The 12,854-nt window shown below is 52.5% G+C and overlaps 1 protein-coding gene across 3 annotated transcripts in view; it reads right to left on the reverse strand.

The window, feature by feature from the left end:
• Nucleotides 1–1,692: 1,692 nt before the first annotated feature.
• Exoc3l2 (exocyst complex component 3 like 2) overlaps nucleotides 1,693–12,854 on the reverse strand; it is a 31,943-nt gene continuing 20,781 nt past the window's right edge. For 2 of the 3 annotated variants that reach the window (XM_075989708.1, XM_075989706.1), the window contains 5 exons: nucleotides 11,184–11,319; nucleotides 7,394–7,516; nucleotides 6,832–6,987; nucleotides 4,827–4,948; nucleotides 1,693–3,244 (listed from right to left, as the gene is read on the reverse strand). In XM_075989708.1, the coding sequence (XP_075845823.1) occupies nucleotides 2,953–3,244; nucleotides 4,827–4,948; nucleotides 6,832–6,987; nucleotides 7,394–7,516; nucleotides 11,184–11,319 (829 nt within the window). In that variant the 3' untranslated portion in view covers nucleotides 1,693–2,952. The remainder of the gene's footprint in view (nucleotides 3,245–4,826; nucleotides 4,949–6,831; nucleotides 6,988–7,393; nucleotides 7,517–11,183; nucleotides 11,320–12,854) is intronic. The other variant, XM_075989714.1, reaches the window with a different exon arrangement.

The raw sequence follows: 12,854 nt of genomic DNA on the forward strand, positions 1-12,854 counted from the left end.
AATGATGTGATCCCAAACCCTGTCACAAAGTCTTCCCTCTTCTATCCCTGCTCCTGGCAGTGGTTGGTCCATCTGAGCGAAAACCCACTCTGTACCCAGCTTCATCTGGTCCCATCTCTGCCTGTGCCATCTTCAAGGCTACTCTGAATCGCATCTGACACCAAGGCTTGCTCTCTCTTTATTTGCTTTATGTGTTTGGCCAGCAAGTATGTACGTGCACCACATGCGTGCCTGCTGTCTGGAGGTTAGAAGGTGGCATCAGGCCCCCTGGAACTGGAGTTACAGGCAGTTTTGAGCCACCATGTGGGTGCTGGGAACTGAACCCAGGTCTTCTGGAAGCGCAACAATTTCTCTTGACTGCCAAGCCATCTTTCCAGTCAGGTTTGATTCATTCATTCATTTATAATTACGTATCTGTTTGTGGGTAAGTGTGTAAGTGAGTAAGTGTTTACGTCACTCTGGGTGTCTGAGGATGCCAGAGATACCGGATCTCCCTGAGCTGGAATTACAGGTAGAGAGAGAGCTGCCTAGTGTACGGGAACTAAGTCTGATCTGGAAGTGTTGCAAAGGCCTTTAACCCCCAGCCTTCTCCCCAGCCCACCCTTTCACTGTTTTGAGACAAGGTCTGGCTTTGTAGCCCAGGCTGACTTGGAATTCATGTAGACCAGGTTGGCCTCCAATCATGATCCTCCTGCAGCAACATCCCAAGCTGAGTATTAGGCACGTGCCACTGTGTCCACCGCTGGGTTGTCATGCCTCTTATTGACAAATGGCACTGCGTGGCCCATCTGTGCACCCCAGTGTCAGTTACTGGACATGTAGGTGGTTTAAACTTTGAGCGCAGTGTCCCAGGTGTCATTCAGAGCTGGGCTTACCAGACGGTGGCTGCTGAGTTTCAGGCCAGCCATGGGTACATACAGAGCTGTCTCAAAACAACAACAACATAATAAACCACTAGGTGGTGTGGCACACGCCTTTAACCCAGCACTCAGGGAGGCAGAGGCAGGTGGATCTCTGTGAGTTCGAGGCCAGCCTGGTCTACAGAGTGAGTTCCAGGACAGCCAGATATACACAGAGAAACAAACCCTATATCAACAACAACAACAACAAGACAAAAATAAAAACAAAAAAACCAGGACAGTTCATGTCCCTAATCCCAGCAGTCGGAAGCCTGGGACAGGAGAAGTGAGAGTTAGGCTAGTTTAGACTATAGGCAGGATCTTGTCTCAAAATAGCCAGGCATGGTGGTGTACACTTTTAACCCACTTGGGAGGCACATGCAGGTGGATCTCTGTGAGTTTAAGGCCAGCCAGGGTTACATAGTGAGACCTTAACCCAAAAGAGAAGTAGGAGTCTACATTCCATTGGTTATATTTGTGCATGTGTGCAGGCGTGTGCATGTGTGTGTATGTATGTATATGTATGTTTTCTCTACCATGTGGTTCCAGGGGCTCAAACTCAGTCTGTTAAGCTTGGTGGCAGGCACCTATACCCAGTAAGCCATCTCACTAAACCCACCCCATTTTGTGGGATGTGATCTTGAGATGCAGCCCAGTCTGGCCCCTTCTGTTTTTTTCCTCAGAACCCAGTCTGCTAGGATCACCGTCCTGCCATCCGCGAGCATGAAGACAAGGAAGGCTGCGTTTGAACGATGGGTTATCAAGTCCGAAAATGACGAAACGTGACCACACACAGATTAAATACATGTGTAATTGTGCAAGCGGCCACCAACGCAACAGACTGCCCCTGTCAGTTCCCCTCTCCTGAACGTCAAAGACATTGAGGTGTCACTTTCAGAAGGTCAAGGGAGGAGGAGGGACATTCTCTGGGCCTCTTAGGAGGCCTGGGCAGAGAGAAGTTAAGCAATTTCCCAGGAGAGACAGGAAGTACAGCCCAGAGACTAACAGCTTCCCCTCTGAAGCACACAGCCGGGAGGCTCTCAGAGTCTAGAGCCCCCATGTTGTTGCCAATGTCCAGACATGCGTGAGGTTCCAACCCCAGCCCCTGTGCTGACCCCTGGCTGCCTCCTCTTTCTGACTTCTCAGGGAAAAAAAATAAAATAAAACCCAACCCAGGCCAGGAAGCATCCATCACAAGCTGTCCAGCTGAGGCCGGAGGGGCAGAGGTCAGCAGGGAGATGACCTCAAGGATTCTGTGGGGACTGGGATCCGGCTGGGCTCCAGCCTGAGAGGCTGGAAACTTCCCACCCTGAGACTTTTCCTGCATCAACCCAGGAGGGCGCCCTGGATGCTGCCGGCCCAACCCCCCAGCTCCTTCCTCTCTGGACCAGGTTCCCCCACTAAGCATGGACAGGGAGGGCCGTGCCAAGGTGGCAGCCGCAAATCCAGAACGACGGCAGACAGTGCAGTAAATAAACTAGCGGTGTCTGGTTCAGAGCGGTCAAGCGGCTGCCTCAGAGCCACACTGAGCAAGGACTCAGTATCAACGGGCAACTGGGCAGTGTCTGGCCTCCTACGGCTTCTGTCCACGTTCACTGTCCTCCCCAGGAGTTGGACCCCAGCCCTGGTGGCCTTGGGTGTGTGCAAAGAGTGCTTGGCCCTGGGCCCTGTCTTCCCTCCCCTGCACTTGGGACTCAGCCCTTCCTAGTGTTAAATAGAAACCTCTTTATTCTAAGTATCTACCGTTCCTTAGTACGTTGGATTGGGGCCAGACCTTGAGGTGAGGGGAAAGGAGGTGGGCGGGGATATTTGTGTAGAGCCTTCCAGAAGGCTCTCCGCCATGCTGGGCTATGGGGGAGGAGGGTGCTGGGAATGACCTCGGCAGCCTTGGGGAACTCTTTACTCATCCTAGCCTCTGTTTCCCTTCTAGAGGGGACACTCCGGGCTGGGTGGGAGATCTAAGGCACCTGCCATCCCGGAGGTCTGTGTCTCATGCAAGGAGTCACGTGGAAGGGAGGAGGGTATCTCCGCAGCAACGTGGGCATCAGGAGCCTCAGCGTTGGGCTCGGGCTCTAACTGACGATGGAGGACGAGGCCGCAGGGGCAGACAAGCCAGACTGGGCCTGGCCAGCCGGGAGAGAGGGAGGCGCCCCAACAAGAGAGGGAGGCCGAGGCAGAAGGATGAGCGGGGCACCGGAATGTCAGCAAAGAAGGCGCGGTCCCGAGCTGGTGATAGGGTACCACCTTCAGATAGTTCCAGGTCCCGGGCCACCGCCAGAATCTCCTGGCGGGCAGCTGTGTTCCGAAGTCCTCTGATGTCCAGGAGGGCTGCCACATGCTTCCGCCTGGCGAGAGAGGGACACAGAGATCTTACTGGAGTGTCCTGGGAGCCTGACAGGTACCCAGCCCATCGGTGCACCCTCCTGAACTCTGTCTCATTTCCTGGGCCATCTCTTGTCCCAATCTCCTGCAGCCACTTCCAAATTTCCCATGTATAATCTTCCAGAACTCTCACCTCCAAGCTCAGTAGTAAAGTCTTTTTGTCCAACGTCTCTACTCCCATTAATTTAGCTTTCAGTCTTCACTCTAATTTACCTCAGAAGTCTCCTCTTTAAAAGAATTTTTACAGTAATGGAGACTGAAGCAAGAATCTCACACCTGGAGGGGTCTAAGCAGAGGCTCTACCACTGAGCCACACCCCAGCCCCTCACTGGGGGATTCTAGGCAGGGGCTCTACCACTGAACTGCATCTCTAGCCTACTTTTTAGGTTTTATTTTCAGATAGCATCTCATCAAATTGTCCAGGTTTGCCTTGACTTTCTGATGAAGCTCTCCTCCCAGTCTCCTGAGTAGCTCGGTTTACACAGCTGTGCTGCGATGTCCTGACTGGCTCAGGTGTACTCACTTGGTGCCTTCATCTCTTTCCTCACTTAGCCTAGGAGGTTCACCCTGTTACATTCCCACCCCCTTTCTGCAGGTTTGGAAACTTCCCCACCACAGACAGACAAACCTCAAGTCACTGTCTCTTCATGTAGATCATTCCAGAACTTTCATCCCCCAGAATGCTCACTTCACTAACATATTCCCCAAGTGGGACACCTCTGAAAACTCCGTAGCAGGGCTACAATTCACGCTCAAGTCATCTTTGAGCTCAAAACTCTCTTCTGTAAGCTGTGGTCTCAACTCTACCTCACTGAGCCAAAACAAACCTCCTAAACTGGTATGATAGATAGCACCTGTGATCCCAGCCGTGAGGCAGGAGGATTGCCACACACTGGAAACCAACCCCAGGCTGCCTCAAAACAAGCCCTAATTAGGTCTGGCAAGGTGTCTCAAGGCACCTGCTGCCAAGCCTGAAGGCTGGAGTTCAATTCTCACTCCCAGACCAGGCTGGTCTCAAAAACAAGAGATCCACCTAATCTCTGCCTTCAGAGCACTGGGACTAAAGGCGTGAGCCACCACACCCGGCTGGACTGTCCTAGATAACGAGGACGATGACGGAGTAATTCCTGCAACCAGTCCACAAATAGGGTTTTACCATTCCTGGGCAGCAGACAAGGAGAATGAGACTCAAGGAAGGTCCCATTAAAAGGAAGTAGGCCCACCTAGATTCGGACGTGCCCGTTGCTGTCCCCCGAGTGTGCGCCCGCATGCCCATGTGTACCCCGTGTCCCCGGCGGTTCCCTGCACGGCCAGCCCTTCCTGCCGCCGGGCGGCCTGCGCCCCCCTTGCCCTGGGCTTCCTGTGGCCGCTTGTTTGTTTGTGAGCACTGGTGGCGGTGGCGGCCGAAGGAGGGAAATCGTATTAAGAATGCCCTGGTTTCAGCAGGAAACGGCCGTCAGACACGCTCGCCGCCACCCTGCCTTGGCGCGGGCCAGGAAACGCTGGGACGGATGCCAAGTAGACCCGGGCCTGGCGGCATCTCACCTGATGTCTGGGTAGTCGCGCACCAGCACCCCGACCTCCACCTGGATGCTCGGAGTGTCCTCCAACTGCAGGATCTCGGCCAAATGCGGCACCACCTGGTCGAGCCAGGAAGCCTGGGATTCCTGCGGGGACAAGGGCTCCAGGGTCACCCAATGCAAACACCTAGTACCCTGTTCGTGCTGAGCCCTGCTCCTACCTAGGCTCTTTCCCAAAGGGCTCAGACGGCAGACTGGCCAGCGGTTAGCTAGAACCTTTGCTTATATGAATCCGGGGTTGGGTAACATGATTTAAAACCTGCCAGTTGGCGGGGCAGTGGTGGCACATGCCTTTAAATCCAGCACTTAGGAGGCAGCAGCAGGCAGATCTCTGTGAGTTCGAGTCCAGCCTGGTTTACAGAGAGAGTTCCAGGACAGCCAGTGCTACACAAAGAAACCCTGTCTCGAAAAACCAAACCAAACAAACAAATGACCAAACAAACAAAAAATAAAATAAAAACCCTGCCAGCCAGAGTGACACAGTGCTTTAGTCCCAGCACTTGAGAGGTAGAGCCATGAAGATCTTTGTGAGTTCAAGTCCAGCTTGATCTACACTCCCAGACAGTCAGGGCTACATAGAGAAACCTGTCTCAAAACAAAACAAAAAAAGACCTAACCTATTCCATCCAGGTTTGATGGCAAATACCTATAATTCCAGCATGTGGGATGCAGAGGCAGGAGGGTCTGGAGTTCAAAGTCATCTTCAGCCATAAAGAGTTTGAGGCCAGTCTCAGTTGCAGGAGACTCCAAAACCAACCAACCAACAATAACAACAAGAAAACACCAGCACTGGGTGGGAGGGTGGGTGGATTGGGGCTGTATAGCCAGAGGTCATCTCAAGAGACAGGACCAAGCAGATATAGCTGTGTGGTAAACTGAGGCCCTGTGTCAATGCCTCATGGGGGAGGGGAGCATAAACTAGAACTATTCCAAGTGGGGGGGTTGAGGGCCAGCATATGCAAGGTTGTATCTTAGATACTGTCACCCAAAGGGAAGAGTGCAAAAATGTTACCATATAGAGAACGCTGCAAAAATGTCCCCAGGGAGTACTCTGTCCTCTTTCCCCGGGACTGCCTGCAAGCCCACAATTATCTTGAAAATGTTTCAATAAATGAAACTAAACACAAACTCCCAAGGACACAGGCAGCAGCTGTGGAGCTCCTGGGCCCCTCTCCCAGTCCCCCCACGACAACTGCAGACACCTAAGATTTGGGACTTCAAATTCTTGGCTTTGGTGACACTTGAATTCAGAGGTGTTTTGTTTTATTTTTTTGAGACAAGGTCTCACTACATAGCCTTGGCTGACCTGGGTGGCCTCTAAATCATAACCCTCCTGGCTCATCCTTCACAGTGCTGTAATGACAGGGTTCATACCCAGTATATCTTTTATTTTTTTTAAGAAACTATCTTAGCCAGGCATAGTAGCTGCACACCTTTAATGCCAGCACTCAGGAGGCAGAGGCAGGAAGAGCTCTATGAGTTTGAGGCAAATTTGGTTTACATAGCAAATTCCAGGGCATCCAGGAGTGCATAGAGAGACCATCTCAAAAACAAAACAAAACAAAACAAAACAAAAATTATATTCTATGGAGAGGTGTTCTTTCTTCACCGTGTGGATGCCTGGAGCCCCAGAAGCCAGAATGTAGTGTTGGATGAGTGATTGAGAGCTGCGGTGTGGGTGCTGGGAAGAGAACTCGAGTTCTCTGGAGAAGTAACCAGGGCTCTTAACCCTAAACCATCTCTCCAGTCTCCGCTCCGCCCCCCCCCCCCCCCCCCGTTTTCGGGTGTTTTCCTGGCCATAAATTTGCAGTCCTCCTGTCTCAGCCTCCCTAATGCTGGGTATGCACCATCATGAACCCGGTTTCTGTTGAGGGTCCCTTTCCCAGAGCCTCCCCTCATCCTGCTTTGGGAGCCAAGCAGCCCCACCCCCACTCCGCGCCTCGGTTTCCCCAACCCAGCCTGGCACTCACCAGCCTCCGAAACAGCCGCTGCAGCTGCGCTGCGTCCTCACGGAGCCTCCCGGCCACTCGACTGCGGGTCCTCGCAGAGCGACACCGCAGACGCCCGCGCAGCAGTGGCCGCACGTACTCCACGAGCGCCCGGCGGTGCAGTTCGGCCACCAGCACCTGGGGACAGCGAGAGACCGGGACGCTGTCTATATGCTCCAACCTAGCAGGTTCATGAGGCACCCCGGTTCCACGCTCTGCGCACCCAGACAGAACACTCATGACATCCGATGGGAACCCTCCCGTTCTCTCGGAGTGCCCAGCCCCTCTACACTCAGGCCCTCTCCGGGTCCCCTCATCCCATCAGACCCTTAATCAGATATGACACACACCATTCTCCCTAAAGCATGCCCCACCCCAGGCTCCCCACAGTTTCCCTTGCAGAGGACCCCACCGGTCCCTGCACCTTAGTTTCCAGGGGGCACGTCTCCCATCTGCAGCCCCCAGATATTCGAGGTGCCACCAGACAACCGACACCCCACTTGGTAGGGTCTCCCCCAGAAGGAGAGCATTCGGGTCAACTTACCTGGTAAGGCTCATCCTGCATTCTGCGCAGGGCCAGGGCCTGGGCGCCAAGTGTGCCCACGATGCCATCCAGAGCCTCAGAGCTGCTTAGCCACTTCCTGCGCATCAGTTTGTTGAAGTGCGGCTGGGTAGGACAGTGTGGAAGGGCGGGTTACAGCTTCCTCCCCCCCACCCTCCCACACCTCTCCAAGGCAAAACTTCTTATCCTTTTGACGCACAGTGCACGGGCTGGCCTTGAACTCTTGATCTCCTGGCCCCCACCTCCCAAATACTGGGATTACTGGTGAGTGCCGCCACTCTGGGCTAGGACCACGTCATTTCAACTCTTCCCCAAGGGAAGAACAAAGGCTGTGTGGTGATTGTGGACATATTGGTGAGGAGCCTTGTTGCCTTGCTGGGACTTAGAGCCAGCCAGCACAGTTTCAAAAATGGCTTCCTGGAGAGGAAAACCCACGCTCAGAGGACGTGAGACAGGCTGAAGAGGGGGGACGAAGTGCCCTGAAAGGTGAGGGATTCGAATAGCCACGAGCTTGTGAGAACCCGGATGGAGTTCGTCGTGGCTAGAGACCTCATTTGAATCATTTTTAGCAAAATGAAAACCGGGAACCCGTAGCTGGGTGTGGTGGTACATGCCTTTAATTCCAGTACTCTGGAAGGATCTCTGAATTCTAGGCCAGCCTGGTCTACACAGGGAGTTCCAGATATAGTAAAACTTTGTTTCCAAACAACAAAAATTGGGGACCCTCCTTCAAAAAACAGGGTTGTCAGAGCTGTGTTTCTTATCGTTATCATCATCACTGTTGTGCTGGGTTTTTGGTTTTTGGTTTTTTGAGACAGGGTTTCTCTGTGTTGCTTTGGAGCCTGTCCTGGAACTCTCTGTGTAGACCAGGCTCGCCTTGAACTCACAGAGATCCATCTGCCTCTGCCTCCCGAGTGCTGGGATTAAAGGTGTGCGCCACCACCACCTGGCTTGTGCTGGTTTTTTGTGACAGGGTTTCTCTGTGTAGTTCCGGCTGTCTGGAATTCCCTCTATAGATCAGGATGGCCTCAATTCAGAGATCCACCTGCCTTTGCCTCTCAAGTGAGTGTGTGCTGCGAGCCATGTGATTCCCTGGTGGCTATTCTTGGTGCGTGGTGGAGAGACAATGATTGTGTCTGGTCCATTGGACAGGGCTGGAGCAAACAAGGTCTCCTGGAATGTGAAGAGGGTCAGCTTTCCCTTGCAGCAACAGGGGACTTGTGGGAGGTTGTAAGTAGGGAAGGGAGAGGGTCAGGTTCCCACCCTGCTTGGCATACACCAGCATTTGTGTATGCACCCCCATATACACACACACATACATATACACACATGTAGATACATACACTCACACACAGTCACACATACTTAAACACACATATATACATGCATACATATATGCATGCACACACACACACAGTTACCAGTATTGAGCACAACGCTACCAGGGTACAGACTGAATATTCATGGCAGCTCTGACTCCATGAATCTCCCTTTCAGCTGTCCCTCCTCTGTAGCCCCATGACAGTTGTTCCTCCCAAACTCCTTCCCTTTCTCTCTCATCTACCAGCTTTCTCAGACCTTCCTATGCCTCTAACTGTGCATCTCAAAACCACAGGCTTCTCTGGGCATGGAGACTAGTGACTGGAAGCCTGGTATTGGGAAGGGTGAACCAGGAGGTCTTGGGAATTTGAGGCCAACCTGGACTACATAGTGAGTACTAGCTAGCCAGAGCTACAGAGACCCTGTCCCAATGCCCCCCACCTTTAATCCTACCCTGAAGGTGCAGAGGCAGGTAAATTTCTGTGAGTTCCAACTCAGCCTGGCATTATAAAGAGACTATATCTAAAACAAACAAACAAAATAAATAAATAAAGAGATTCAGTGGGAGGTGAGTTGGAGAAGTTGCTCAGTGGTAGAGCCCCTGCCTAGAATCCCCCAGTGAGGGGCTGGGATGTGGCTCAGTGGTAGAGCCCCTGCCTAGAATCCCCCAGTGAGGGGCTGGGTTGTGGCTCAGTGGTAGAGCCCCTGCCTAAAATCCCCCAGTAAGGGGCTGGGGCGTGGCTCAGTGGTAGAGCACCTGCCTAGAATCCCCCAGTGAGGGGCTGGGGTGTGGCTCAGTGGTAGAGCCCCTGCCTAGAATCCCCCAGTGAGGGGCTGAGTTGTGGCTCAGTGGTAGAGCCCCTGCCTAGAATCCCCCAGTGAGGGGCTAGGGTGTGGCTCAGTGGTAGAGCCCCTGCCTAGAATCCCCCAGTGAGGGGCTAGGGTGTGGCTCAGTGGTAGAGCCTCTGCCTAGTATGGGAAGTGCTGAGCTTGGTCCCCAGCTCCTTAAAGGGGCAGGAAAGCAAAGCCCTGGCACATCTGGCTGCAGTAAGTGATTTGGGAGAGGAAGCAACAGGGAATCAGTGCTAGAATTCCCCAGGACCCCTACTCTTCCTCCTCCTGCAACAGAAGTGGGTAGAGCTCCCCTGGACACGTTGACTCTGAACTCCTAGGCTCAAGGGATCCTCCTGCCTCAGCACTCCTACTAGCTGGAGGTACAGGTGTGAGCTGGTACACGCAGCAGTCTGGGTCCAGTCATCGTCCTGTCATATTTGATTTGATTTTTATCGGGACGGGTTCTCACTCTGCAACTCTGGCTGCCCCAGAACTCACTGCAGACCTTCCTGGCCTCAGACTGCCTCCAGAATGCTGGGATTAAGGGCATGTGCCACCACAGCTCATGGGCCCAAGGCACTATGTTTTTAAAATATTTAAATTATTGATTTTTATTTTATGTGCTCATTTGGCTGTGTGATGGTGTCAGATTACCTGGATTTGGAAAGCTGCCATGTGGGTGCTGGGAATTGAACCTGGGTCCTTCTGAAGAGCAGCCAGTACACTTAACCACTGAGCCATCTCTCCAGTCCTAGAGACTGTATTTTAAGTGGGAATGATCAGGGAACATCTGCCTAAGAATGAAAGAAGCTGGTCAGTGGTGGTGCAAACTAATCTAAGCACTAGGGAGGCAGAGGTAGGTGGAGCTCTGTGAGTTTGAGGCCAGCCTGGTGTACAGTGAGTTCAAGAACAGTCAGAACTACACAGAGAAACTGTGTCTCGAAAAATCAAAATAAACAAGTAAACAAATGAATAAAAAGATTTGAAAGAAGGGAGGAGGGCAAGCCAGGGGGCTAAGGGAGGAGGAGCATCTGAGCAGAGAGAACAGAAAGGCCCAGGGCCCGAGGCAGGAAAGCATTAAGAAGTGGGTGTTACTGCGTGAGTGGAATGGAGTCTCGGAGGTGGGGGGATATGAGGTCCTAGAATAGCTGACCAGGGGACCTGGGGCACAGCGAGGCCCCTGGCTTTTTCTATCGGGGATCTGGGAGTCTAGGCAGAATTCCGAGCATAGAAAGGGTGTGTAGAGTCCCTTTATACTGCTACTGAATGGCTCTTTGCCTCCCTGTGGTCCACAACACAGGAGCTAACCCACTTATTACCTCACCCCCTTACGACATTTAAAGAGGCTCTGGGCCATAAAGAGGCATGACTTTGGGGGACCTCAGTAGGAAAAGTACTACATAAGCCCTCTTTTGCTGGCAGCTCTGCCCACCCCATTCTGCCACATCCTCCCACCTCTTCCTTCCTATGCTCCCTTTCCCCCCACAAACAGTTCCAACATGGCATCACCCCCAGCCCTCCCTGTTTCCCTGAACACTGAATCATGGGTTAGAAGGAACTGTGAGGTGTGGGGGCAATGCCAATCCATCCTGGAACTGCCCCACCCCCTCACACTCACCTGTAGTTCCTGGAATAACAACTCAGCAAGGACACGATGGCAGAGTCGGGTCACACGGTCCAAAGCGATGGCTGAAGCTTCCCGGGCCGGCTCACTTTCAGGGGGCCCCACCCTGGCCAGTCGCTCAGCCAGAGACCTGTGGGGATCAACAGGGCTCAGAGTCCAACCTTCCAGCATCTGAGTGCCCCTGCCAGAACCAGCAGGGTCTGGGGTAGCAGGTCTATGATCCCAGTGATGGAGGAAGCTGAGGCGGTGGGGATATAAAGTTCAAAGCCAGCCGGGGCTGCAGAATGACTTTAAGACTCGCTTGAATGGGGCTGGAGAGGTGGCTCAGTGGTTAAAAGGACCCAGGTTCAGATCCCAGCACCCACAAGCCAGCTCCCAACCATCCATAACTCTATAGGACATCACAGCCTCTTCTGACCTCTGAGAGGACTGTATTCATGTACAAACAAGCACACATGTGCATGCACACACACGGAGAATAAAATAAATCTTTTTAAAAAGACAGAAAGAGAGCAGGGCAGTGGTGGCGCACACCTTTAATCCCAGCACTCAGAAGGCAGAGGCAGGCAGATCTCTGAGTTCAAGTCCAGCCTGGTCTACAGAGTGAGTTCCAGGACAGCCAGGGCTACACAGAGAAACCCTGTCTCAGAAACAAACAAAAGACTAAAAGTCCATCCAGTTCAAGGATAAAACTCCTGCCTAGCCTGCTAGGTCTTGGATTAGATCACCATCAATGAGAATAACAGAAAAGGACCAATCCAGACACTGTCAGAACACAGGTCAAGAAGAGAGCCCTGTGAAGAGAAGTCTGCGAGCTTGTGAGAAAACCCTAAGAAGCCAAGACCAGAGCCTGTGACCTGAGTTTCTTCAAAATCCACAGAATTGCTCCTGCTTCCGTGCTCTTCCCAGGCATAGTGGGTAGGAGAGAGTCTGTTTCAGATCAGTCGTCACCATGGCTACTGATATTTGTTTATATGTCTCTCTGGAAAAACACGCTTTTGTTGCATGCGGCTTGTCTGCCATGCGTGGCTTGTCCTTGCGATTTGGACACTTTACACGTGACTCCTCCTACCGCCAGAGTACAGACTGTCTGATGCTCTGAATAAAGTCAGCTATTCCCACCTCATTCATCGGCTCCACTCTCCCAGGTCCTACCATCTCTAGAACTGAGACAGGGTGTCTCTGTGTAGCCCTGGCTGGCCTAGAACTCAGAGATTCACCTGCCTCTGTCTCCCGACTGCTGGGATTAAAGTCATGCACCACCACACCCAGCTGTCTTGTTGAGTGCATTGGTAATTGTTCAAATACCTGTCAGAGTATATGCAGATAATACTAATGGTATGGATTTCTCCCAAACAGGCAGACCGTGGTGGTAAGGAGGATCATTATCACCATTATTTATTATTTTATTTATGGGGGCGTGCCTGCCACAGAGTACGTGTGGAGGTCAGAGGACCCCTTGAGAGTCAGTTTTCTCCTCCCACCATGTGGGCCCCAGGGATGAAACTCAATCTGTTGTCACCACTGAGCCATCTCCCTCATTGAATTGAACTCCCAATTTTATAAAAGCCACCTGAGGGGTGCAGCTTGGTGGAGGTGCAGTAAGCAGACCGGAGGTGCTGGGTTTCATCCCAGTAGCGACAATAAAGCAACAAAGCCTGCGAT

Source organism: Microtus pennsylvanicus, chromosome 1, assembly GCF_037038515.1.
Source record: "Microtus pennsylvanicus isolate mMicPen1 chromosome 1, mMicPen1.hap1, whole genome shotgun sequence".
Taxonomy (NCBI): Eukaryota; Metazoa; Chordata; class Mammalia; order Rodentia; family Cricetidae; genus Microtus; species Microtus pennsylvanicus.